Genomic DNA, 12,636 nt, shown 5'->3' on the forward strand with positions numbered 1-12,636 from the left:
GCTGGACAATCACGTGTGTCTACTATTAGAGAATGAATATTCACTGCTCCCAAGCGCAAAATCCTGGCTGTGGGGAGCAGTGAATATTCTGGCAGCTTACGTCTGTGTGTAACTGGGGCGTATGGCAGTAATGTCATGTGCTGTCCTGCTTACATGCCGAAGTCACTTGCCAGCATCAGAAGAGAACACCGTGCACAGGGAGAGCGGAGGGATGGTGAGTATAATCATTTATTTTCTTATGTGTGCAGCATGATGAGAAAATATATACAAGAATGGGCCCAAGATGAGGGTCATGTATAAAGGATAGGGACATATACAGTAGGACAAGGGACATATATACCAGGATGGGCAACATATACAGTTAGGTCCAGAAATATTTGGACAGTGACACAATTTTCGCGAGTTGGGCTCTGCATGCCACCACATTGGATTTGAAATGAAATCTCTACAACAGAATTCAAGTGCAGATTGTAACGTTTAATTTGAAGGTTTGAACAAAAATATCTGATAGAAATTGTAGGAATTGTACACATTTCTTTACAAACACTCCACATTTTAGGAGGTCAAAAGTAATTGGACAAATAAACCAAACCCAAACAAAATATTTTTATTTTCAATATTTTGTTGTGAATCCTTTGGAGGCAATCACTGCCTTAAGTCTGGAACCCATGGACATCACCAAAGGCTGGGTTTCCTCCTCCTTAATGCTTTGCCAGGCATTTACATCCGCAGCCTTCAAGTCTTGCTTGTTTGTGGGTCTTTCCGTCTTAAGTCTGGATTTGAGCAAGTGAAATGCATGCTCAATTGGGTTAAGATCTGGTGATTGACTTGGCCATTGCAGAATGTTCCACTTTTTTGCACTCATGAACTCCTGGGTAGCTTTGGCTGTATGCTTGGGGTCATTGTCCATCTGTACTATGAAGCGCCGTCCGATCAACTTTGCGGCATTTGGCTGAATCTGGGCTGAAAGTATATCCCGGTACACTTCAGAATTCATCCGGCTACTCTTGTCTGCTGTTATGTCATCAATAAACACAAGTGACCCAGTGCCATTGAAAGCCATGCATGCCCATGCCATCACGTTGCCTCCACCATGTTTTACAGAGGATGTGGTGTGCCTTGGATCATGTGCCGTTCCCTTTCTTCTCCAAACTTTTTTCTTCCCATCATTCTGGTACAGGTTGATCTTTGTCTCATCTGTCCATAGAATACTTTTCCAGAACTGAGCTGGCTTCATGAGGTGTTTTTCAGCAAATTTAACTCTGGCCTGTCTATTTTTGGAATTGATGAATGGTTTGCATCTAGATGTGAACCCTTTGTATTTACTTTCATGGAGTCTTCTCTTTACTGTTGACTTAGAGACAGATACACCTACTTCACTGAGAGTGTTCTGGACTTCAGTTGATGTTGTGAACGGGTTCTTCTTCACCAAAGAAAGTATGCGGTGATCATCCACCACTGTTGTCATCCGTGGACGCCCAGGCCTTTTTGAGTTCCCAAGCTCACCAGTCAATTCCTTTTTTCTCAGAATGTACCCGACTGTTGATTTTGTTACTCCAAGCATGTCTGCTATCTCTCTGATGGATTTTTTCTTTTTTTTTCAGCCTCAGGATGTTCTGCTTCACCTCAATTGAGAGTTCCTTAGACCGCATGTTGTCTGGTCACAGCAACAGCTTCCAAATGCAAAACCACACACCTGTAATCAACCCCAGACCTTTTAACTACTTCATTGATTACAGGTTAACGAGGGAGACGCCTTCAGAGTTAATTGCAGCCCTTAGAGTCCCTTGTCCAATTACTTTTGGTCCCTTTAAAAAGAGGAGGCTATGCATTACAGAGCTATGATTCCTAAACCCTTTCTCCGATTTGGATGTGAAAACTCTCATATTGCAGCTGGGAGTGTGCACTTTCAGCCCATATTATATATATAATTGTATTTCTGAACATGTTTTTGTAAACAGCTAAAATAACAAAACTTGTGTCACTGTCCAAATATTTCTGGACCTAACTGTATACCAGGATGGGATAAAGATGGGCAACATATATACCAGGATGAAAGACATATATACGAGTATGGGAGACACATATACCTGGAAGGGGCCTAGGATGGGGGACATTAGTACAGAATTGGGGGATTTTATCCCCGTAACAGTGTCAGCAGAAAATCCCCCCCCAACAGTATCACATTTTTTGCATGAATCATTTTCCCTATTTTCCTACTTCAAAACCTAGGTGCGTCTTATGGTCCAAAAAATATGATAAGTTTAAAAAGAAAGTGTTCTTTCCCTCACCAATTCTTACTTGAGCAATTGTAGATGATTTTTGGATAAAACCCTTTGAATTATAATACATCATGATGGCTTCTCCCGTGTGACTCATCTGACAACAGGACCTCATTAATGATAAAAAACATTTAGCAAATTCTGAAAGCAAGAATGGCTGCTCCGCTCTGTTGGTTTTCTGATGGTCGGCAAGACTTGATTTACCAGTTAAACATTTCAATTATTCACAACATGAAAAAGGTTCCTTCCCTGTGCGGCTTCTTCAGATGTTTAACAAAATCTGATTTCTGAGAATTACATTTTCCACATTCAGAACATAAAAATTGTTTCTTTTGTATGATATTTTTGATGGTAAACAAGACTTAATTTCATAGTAAAACATTTAACACATTATGGGCATAAAAACGGCTTCTCCCCTGTATGAGATCTTTGATGCCTAACAAGATCTGATTTCTGAATAAAACATTTCCCACACTCTGAACATGAAAATGACTTCTCCCCTGTGTGAGATCTTTGATGCACAACAAGATTTGATTTCTGAATATAACATTTCCCACATTCTGAACATGAAAATGGCTTCTCCCCTGTGTGAAGTTTTCTATGGTCAACAAGACTTGATTTCTTAGTAAAACATTTAGCACATTCTAAGCATGAAAATGGCTTTGCCCCTGTGTGAGATCTTTGATGCATAACAAGATATGATTTCTGAGTAAAACATTTACCACACTCTGAACATGAAAATGGCTTCTCCCCTGTGTGAAGATTTCCATGGTCAACAAGACTTGATTTCCTTTGAAAACATTTCCCACACTCTGAACATGAAAATGGCTTCTCCCCTGTATGGGATCTTTGATGTCTAACAAGGTCTGATTCACAAATAAAACATTTCCCACATTCTGAACATGAAAATGTCTTCTCCCCTGTGTGAGATCTTTGATGCACAACAAGAGTTGATTTCCGAATAAAACATTTCCCACATTCTGAACATGAAAATGGCTTCTCCCCTGTGTGAGATCTTTGATGCACAACAAGATTTGATTTCCGAATAAAACATTTCCCACACTCTGAACATGAAAATGGCTTATCCCCTGTGTGAGATCTTTGATGCTCAAGAAGATTTGATTTCCGAATAAAACATTTCCCACATTCTGAACATGAAAATGGCTTCTCCCCTGTGTGAGATCTTTGATGCACAACAAGATTTGATTTCCGAATAAAACATTTCCCACACTCTGAACATGAAAATGGCTTATCCCCTGTGTGAGATCTTTGATGCTCAAGAAGATTTGATTTCCGAATAAAACATTTCCCACACTCTGAACATGAAAATGGCTTCTCACCTGTGTGAGATCTTTGATGCACAACAAGATTTGATTTCCGAATAAAACATTTCCCACACTCTGAACATGAAAACGGTTTCTCCCTTGTAGGAGCAGTTTCGTATTCCACATCCCTTCTGTAACTTTTATTTTGCTTACATTTCTGTGATAAATCGGAATTTTGGACTTTTTTGAAAAGATCAGATGATAGAGATTTCCTAGGAAGGACTGAAGGTATATCTGGGACAACAGCATGCTCTTCATATGCATCATGTGTGATACTTTCATCATCTGTTATAAATTCTGAAGATATTAGAGGTCCATCTGAACTTCCAGTATAGTCATCTGCTAAAAATAAACACAATATTATTATTTTATAATGATATTATCTTGAAAGTACAATTATTTTTTTAAACCATATTCTGAATCTGTTGTCCAATTTCGACTTCTAAAGCCTGCTTTACACGTTGCAATTTCGCATACGATATCGTATGCGATTTGCAACACCCTCATCGTATGTGTGGCACATTCAATTTGTTGAACGTGCCGCACAAACGATTAACCCCCGTCACACATACTTACCCGTCCATACGACCTCGATGTGGGCGGCGAACGTCTACTTCCTGGAGTGGGAGGGACGTTCGGCGTCACATAGACGTCACGCGGCAGCCGGCCAATAGAAGCGGAGGGGCGGAGATGAGCGGGACGTAAACATCCCGCCCACCTCTTTCCTTCCACATTGCCGACTTGAGCCGCAGGAGGCAGGTAAGATCTGTTCAATGTTCCCGAGGTGTCACACACTGCGATGTGTGCTGCCTCGAGAACATTGAACAACCCGACGTGCAATTCGTCAGGATTCAACGACGTGTATGCGATGAACGTTTTAACGTTCAATCGCAATCGCACGTACCTGTCACACACTACAATGTACCTTACGATGCCGGATGTGCGTCACTTACGACGTGACCCCGCCAACACATCGTAAGATATATTGTAGAGTGTAAAGCGGGCTTAAAGCCTGCTTTACATCTTGCAATTAAGCATACGATATCGTATGCGATCGTACCCGCCCCCATCGTATGTGCGGCACGTTTAATTTGTTGAATGTGTCGCACAAACGAATAACCCCCGTCACACGTACTTACCCGTCCATACGACCTCGATGTAGGCGGCGAACATCCACTTCCTGGAGTGGGAGGGACGTTCGGCATCACATCGAAGTCACGCGGCAGCCGGCCAATAGAAGCGGAGGGGCGGAGATGAGCGGGACGTAAACATCCTGCCCACCTCCTTCCTTCCGCATTGCCGGCGGGAGCTGCAGGACATAGGTAAGATCTGTTCATCGTTCCCGGGGTGTCAAACACTGCGATGTGTGCTACTCCGGGTACGATGAACAACCTGACGTTCAATTTTTAGGAAATGAACGACGTGCATGCGATGAACGTTTTACCGTTCAATCGCAATCGCACGTAGATGTTACATGCTACAATGTTACTTACGATGCCGGATGTGCGTCACTTACGACGTGACCCCACCAACACATCGTAAGATATATTGTAGCGTGTAAAGCGCCCTTAAGGCTATGGGCCCACGGGACAACATACCCGCGGAGTTTGCTGCGGACAACCCGTGGATTTATCTGGATTTTCCAGATAAATTTGCAGGTTTATGCAAGTACAGAAACTCCCCATGTTATCCTATGGGATTTGGGGAGTGCTGTATCAATGCTGCGGTATGTGCAGCTACAGAATATGCTGCAGCCGCAGGTAACTGCATGTCAATTATTCATGTGGAAATATCTGCGGATGTGCTGCCTTTCCGCTATGGAGATAGAGGGCGGGACTTCCGCAGGTATTTCCGCACTTGTCCCGCAGGTTCACCGCAACAAAAATGCTTGAATTCCACAGCAACGGATAGCTGTAGATTCCGGGGAGCAGCTGCGGTTAACCTGTGGACATACCTGCGGCAAATTCGCACATGGCCTAACACTTACATCTTCGTTAATTCGGATCTCCCATTCCTAGCACCAGTTCTCTGGAATATGCTGCAGTAAATAATCTGATTGATTGTGACAATGTGACTGCAGGATGATAATGAGGGACAGGGGCTCCAATACTGTCCCTCACACTGGGGGACCCTAAGTTATTCCTAACCTGTGGATTACCCCTGAACATGGAGATGCCGGAGTCTTGTGCCTATTCTCCTGACAAGATCTAATCTGTTATCCCCCCAGGGAAGGAAGGGGCAGGAATAGGATGGAAAAACAGATTAAAACAGATGGGAAACACAGATTAAGACAGTAGGGACACATTGCAAGCTTATAGAAATAAACAGTGAGACACTCAGGAGAAAAGCAATAGCAGGAAAGCAGCAACAAAAAAGACAACAAAGGTTAACAACACAACAGTTCACAGTAATAATGCACAACAAGTATCGATAATTCTGGATCACAACACCTCACCAGACCAGTATACGTTGTGAGACTCATGTGGGATTAGTGGATGAGGGCAGGTATATCTCACCCCGGTATCGGTCCTATGTGACTTAGCCTGGCCAGGATCACCTGGCTACTAATGGATTAATGGGAGGTGAAGGACGGAGGTAAAAGGAATCTGGGAAGTTGGGGGAGGGTCTCCATCTGGGAACACAGTAAGCCTGGCTGTGTAGGAGACACTTGTGAGGAGCAGTGCCTGATGTTTGTATGGTTTAGCTGGAAGGGAGAAGCCCTCCAGTTGGTAGTTAGGATAACACTGTGTATAGTTAGTGCCGGACAGGCAAGGATTTATTTTGTTGGTGTTTTTTTTTCTTTTTTGTTTATGCTTCACTGCAATAAACCTGACCAAGCGTCAGTTACACCTTGAATTCGGCTGTCTGCCTGAGGTGAATACGTGCCCTTTGAACCCAGCAAAGGCGATCCCGGAGCGTGTTATCACAACGTAAACTATAGCTGGTAATAATTAAATAGTCCAGCCAACATATACAGAAGGGGAGAGACCGATACTTTCTCCTCCACAGCATGTGATCAAAGATATTAACAGGCAGCCCAGCAGAGAATAACTCTTGCTAGCCTGCCCAAGCCTGTGGTTCCTCGCCTGCGTCTACCTGCGCTGCTCACAGGCATCAGAGAAGATAACATGCAGAGTACCAGAATGTATTATTTCCACAGATCCTGACGCCATCATGAATGTTGTCAAAACCTACTAAAATCTCCTTGTTACCTTTGTAACCAAAGCAGGTAGCAGGGTCTTGCGGTTTGTGCAGATAAACAGTACGACTCCAATTCGTCAAGACCGGCGATGAACACTGAAAAATGATGTCAGGTACTGGAGGGAGATTTCTGGCATAGGGAACGCCGCAGTTTGTTATCAATTAGAGAAGCGGTGGCATCACACCCTTCTTCTGGCCAATCTCTGCCCATTTTGAAAAAAGCTGGTTAAAATTGACGTGAAACCTCCAAAAGTCACAATTGTTTTCACAACTTTGTGTTGCACAAACTTTTTTGAAAACGTTTGAAGTGATTTATGCCAGAATTCTGCCATAATTGCTCTCATGAATCAGGGTCTAGGTGTAAAATCTCCTTCTGTAGGGGTCTCCATTCCTTCCAGGGTAGTTTGCCAGTAGTTCACATTCTCTACAGCAATAATTTTATTACATCTTCTTTAGTAGATGAAAACCTTTTGCATTTCAGTGTGCGGTTGTAACTCTGCCATTTTGGCAAAGCTGGTTAAAAATGGTGTGAACACTCACACACCAGCCTATCTCCTCTTCAGCTTTAACTCCTGCAATTAAGAGACCTTTGGTCACATGACGTGATGTCAAAAGGTTCCTTAAGCAGTCCTATAATTGGCATATAAACAATGGGGCCCCTAGGAGAATAAGGGCCCTGTGAAATTGCCCAGTTTGCTCTCCTTTTCCCCTAATACCAGTTCTGCATGCCAGCCTGTGTCCTGCTCAGTTTAGACTCCTGCAATTAAGAGACCTTTAGTTACCTCATGTCACATGACTTTGAAGTCATCAAAAGGTCCTTAACCTCTTCACGACAGAAGACGTACTGGGTACATCATGGATCGTGTGAGGTTAATCCCCGCATCCTGCCGTGGAAAGTTCTCGGCGATCCACGCTCATATCAGCTGATTTCAACAGCTGACGTGTGCTTGCCAAACGTGAGTGGAATCGCATTCCACCCGCGCCTATTAACCCCTTACATTTCGGTGTCAAAATCTGACAGCGAGATGTAACAGCGCGCCAACATAAGCATAACTTACCCAGTGCCATCAGAAGAAATGTGATGTGATCACGTGACTTCCGATGGTTGTCATGGTAGCACAGGGTCATGTGATGACTCCTGTAGCCAGGGCTAGATTAAGGTTGGTGGGGGCCCCTGGGAGTAAAATCTGGTGGGGGCCCAATAACGTTAACATTTTTAGCCATAACAGTAGAGCGCGAATTGTAGCATTAGATATAAATTGTTGTTCTGCCACATTCAGATTTACAGAACTACAATACAGATACAGTCCAGGATAACTCACAGCCGTCACTTATACACAGAAAGTAGATTTATTCACACTTTTTTTATTGATCCCTATGTTAAGACAACCAGAGACGGCTCCAGATTTTTGTGGGCCCCGGGTGAAAAAGTCTCAGTCGCCCCATCCACACGCAGACACGCACATACAGATACATACACATACACATACACATACAGGCATACGTGCATATACATATTTGAAGACAAAGTCACAAAGATACATATAAACAGACATAATATATACACAGTCATGTACACTAAAAAAAAGTGTATCAGCTCACCACAACAGGGGACATTCTTAGAGGAGAATCCGGACTGTGCTCGCTGGACAAGGAAGGTTGAAGACAATCAATTGAAGGCGGATCCCGGCACAAAACGTCCAAAAAATGGTCAGAAGTATAAATAAAACTTCACATTTATTCAGAAAATAAAAGCAGTATAAAATAAGCTCCTCCGATTAACGCATTTCAGACGCAATCGTCCTTAGTCATGAATCATGACAAGAAAATGATTCATGATCATGACGAAGGACGATTGCATCTAAAACGCGTTGATCGGAGGAGCTTATTTTATACTGCTTTTATTTTCTGGATAAATGTGAAGTTTTATTTATACTTCTGACCATTTTTTGGACGTTTTGTGCCGGGATCCGCCTTCAATTGATTGTCTACAGTCATATACACTGACATACATAGATACATACATCATACATACAGACGCATTAGATGTATTAATATGGGGAAGTCACCAGCAGCCTCACTCACCTCCCCGCTTGTTTCCGTCCAGCTCCTCCAGGGTATGTGGCTGTGCCGCACTGATTGGTGGCCATCACTATCAGACATGACTGCATACTGACACTGCACTGCTGTATATACATCACAGGAGGGGCTGGGGGCTACAATATATACATTACAGGAGGGGCTGGGGGCATAAACATTACTGGGGGGCATAGATGTTACTAGAGTGGCAAACAGCTCTGGGGGCATACACATTACTGGGATGGGTGGCATAGCGCTCTGGGGGGGCCCATGCAGGTCTGGGGGGGTCGCACAGATGGCTCTGGGGGGCAGCACGCACAGCTCTGATGCATACATACACAGTCACACAGCTCTGCTTCACACACACACACACACACATCCTGATAGCACTGTTGCACACATCTCTGCTGCAGATGTACAGACAAAGCAGCACACACAGCTCTGCTGCCTTCATGCACACTGCACTACTACACACAAAGCACTGGTATATACATACACAAACAGAACTCTGCTGCCCAAAGAGTAAATACTGTATAGACACAGCTCTGCTTCCTATGTACAGACAGAAAAATACACAGCTCTGCTGCCTTCATGCACACAACACTACAATACACAAAGTACTACTGTATACACACACACACACACACAACTTTGCTGCCCAAAGAGTACGTATTCACACAGCTCTGTTGCACACACACAGCTGTTGCACACACACAGCTCTGCGCACACACACAGCTCTGCGCACACACACAGCTCTGCGCACACACACAGCTCTGCTGCTCTTACACGTTGTTTTAATTATCTCCTTTTTATACAAGGGTTCTAGCTTGTGCTGGGGGCAGTTGAGATACTGTATGTGCACACACAGATTTGGGGGGCCATACACAGCTCAAACACCCCCCCACCTTCTTATAATATATACAGCCCCTCAGCCCCTAATCACATACCAAGGTACAGACCCTGTTTTAGCACTCCATCCAGACCACCACAGTGCACAGTATAGCAGACCCGGACTCCTCTCACGAGCTGTCATCACACATCGATCTTACCAGCCTCTGACTGGCCAGGAGCTCCATGTCGAGTAGAGAAGCCATGAATCACAGCACAGGAGGAGGAGAGTGCGGACCTGCACTGAGCTCTGCAGGTCCTATCTGGACAGCAGAGAAAACGCAGGGATCCTCTTCACATGATCTGCCAGGACCTGAACACGCACAGCGTGCTGCGTAGCCATGTCTGAAGCGGCCAGACAGGAAGATTAAGGAGCAGTGCCGCCCGTGTGCTCAGTGAAGAGGGGCCAGCCAGGGCTTAAAAAACTTATGGCGGCCCTGGTGGTGGGGGCTGTCATGATGTATTTTACCTTCTCACTGTATTTGCTGTAATACTATGTCTTGGGATGTAAGTGACCATACCTTTCCCCCAGCCTGCATCATATTGCAATCAGGCTTCACCAGTAGCTATTGTCATTGATTTGGTGGGGGTTGCATATATATATATTGTTCTCCTCTGCAGGGGGCTTGCCTAGTACACAATCTCTGGAGGCTGTGTCTAGGAACCCTTTTCTAGCTACAAGTAGCAAATGTTAAGGGGGTGGATCTAAGGAGGGGTGGGAGATTCAGCCCCATGTTTTAGTTTTTAGTTATGCTTTGTTGAGTGAAGGGTGAGGACCTGTGCTAAGGCCGGCTCCTTATTGCCCGTACATGGACGATTGGACTTTGAGGACTTTTGCATTCTCCTTGGCGCCCCCGGACCTATTTCCTTTGTGTGGACTCTAAAGAACCATTTTAATATTGGATGTTTTATGCTCCCTGCCTCATTAAATCTTCTTGGATTGTTCCTTGGCCTTGCGTCCCTTACTGCTCTGTCGCATACCCCGTCACAGGGGCCCCCTTAGATGCTCTTGTGGTGGGGTGTTGGGGCTGGAGTCCTGCCTGCCCAGCCTATAATCCGGCCCTGCCTGTAGCTATCATGAGTTACTTTCTCTCCATGCCGGCAGACAGACGTGTGTGAGAGTAAAGCAGCATTTCTCCAGATCTCAGCTGTGTAGCTGTGATCTGGAGAAATGGAAGAGCGATCAGAAAGCTGATCGTTATAGTCCCCTAAGAGGCTAGTAAAATACAAAAAATAAAAGTAAAAAAAAAAAAAAGTTTAAAAAAAACTTAAAAATTCAAATCACCCTACATTCGGTCCATTGAAAACTAAAGAATTAAAAAAATTAAAAAAATACACATATTTAATATCGCCACAATCAGAAACGCCGGATCTCTCAAAATATAAAATCAATCAATCTGATTGGTAAACGGCGTAGCGGCAAACACATTTTTTAACCCCTAAGATAAAAGTAAACCTATACATATTTGGTGTCTACAAACTCGTACCGACCTGAGACATCACAAAGACATATCAGTTTTACCGTATAGTGAACATGGTGAATAAAATATCCCAAAAATTATTATGCGATTGCCCTTTTTTTTGCAGTTTATCCGCACTTGAAATTATTCCAATACACTATATGGTAAAATGTATGGTTTCATTTAAAACTACATAAACAACAATCCCTTATGTAGAAAAATTGATGGAAAAATAAAAAAAGTTATGGCTCTCGAAAGAAGTGGAGCAAAAAACCCCCCACAAAAAAAAGGAAAATCGCCCAGGGTTAAACAATCAACCTTAGAATACAACTGATAGGGTCCCTGAGAAACTGGGAAATCTGAAAAATTGCGCATTTTGACTCCTTCCAACACTGGCTCTGACTGTAAATAGGAATTAATTTTGGAGTAGGGCTCATATTTCAAGCATTCTCCAAAAATCCCATAAAATCATGTTTGGGCTTATTTTCGGGGTAGGTCTTATTTTCAGGGAAACAGGGTATTCAGAAACCCTCTGCAGGTCTTTGAGTTGCCTTCATAATGACATAGAGAAGACACTAGAAACAAACAGCAAAAGAAGCAGAAGCAAAGAAAATACAGCTGAAAAAACCCACAGCAGAAAGCCTAAAAATGTAAAGACAAGATTAGTGTAGAAAGTTCATGAGTAGATATCTCTTACTGGATAGAGCTGGAGGAAACACATCCTGAGGAACATCGGGAGCTTCTTGTTTACAGTCCTGTGGGAGAAGAGGACGGGGACATCTCTCTGGTGTTGTCCTCTTACTGGATAGAAATGGCGGAGACACATACAGGGACTGAATTCATTCCTTACATACAGATAATTATAGGCCGTGTGTATTTAGTCCTGTCTATTACCTGGTGATGTGAGGGGCTGGGGAACCTCCATCATGACATCCTTGTACAGATCTTTGTGTCCTTCTAAATACTCCCACTCCTCCATGGAGAAATAGACGGTGACGTCCTGACACCTTATAGGAACCTGACACATACAATGATACCATCACCCCCGATCCCTTCATAGCGTTACTGTATAATGTCCCAGCATTCCCAGCAGTGTCACCTCTCCGGTCAGCAGCTCAATCATCTTGTAGGTGAGTTCTAGGATCTTCTGGTCATTGATGTCCTCATGTATCGGGGGGTGAGGTGGAGGCCCCGTGATTGGGCTCAGGGGTCTTCCCCATCCCTCAGACACAGGGGCCTGACAGCGCTCACTAGAGGTCTTCTTCACTACTGTGTAATCCTGGTTATGGAGAGACACAGTAATAAATCTCACTCCAGACATTTCCAGAGTCCTCACCTCTCCAGTTCTGTCCATCCGTTATTCCCATAGATAAGAATGATGTAATGTGACGTCATCAGAAT

At 43.8% G+C, this 12,636-nt stretch overlaps 1 protein-coding gene across 1 annotated transcript in view; it reads right to left on the reverse strand.

Annotated features, from left to right (window-relative positions):
• Nucleotides 1-1,987: 1,987 nt before the first annotated feature.
• Nucleotides 1,988-12,636, reverse strand: part of LOC142276144 (uncharacterized) — a 165,015-nt gene continuing 154,366 nt past the window's right edge. The window contains 1 exon segment of the mRNA XM_075332600.1: nucleotides 1,988-3,682. Within this exon segment, the coding sequence (XP_075188715.1) occupies nucleotides 2,673-3,682 (1,010 nt within the window). The 3' untranslated portion in view covers nucleotides 1,988-2,672.

Source organism: Anomaloglossus baeobatrachus, unplaced genomic scaffold (genome assembly GCF_048569485.1).
Source record: "Anomaloglossus baeobatrachus isolate aAnoBae1 unplaced genomic scaffold, aAnoBae1.hap1 Scaffold_393, whole genome shotgun sequence".
Lineage (NCBI taxonomy): Eukaryota > Metazoa > Chordata > Amphibia > Anura > Aromobatidae > Anomaloglossus > Anomaloglossus baeobatrachus.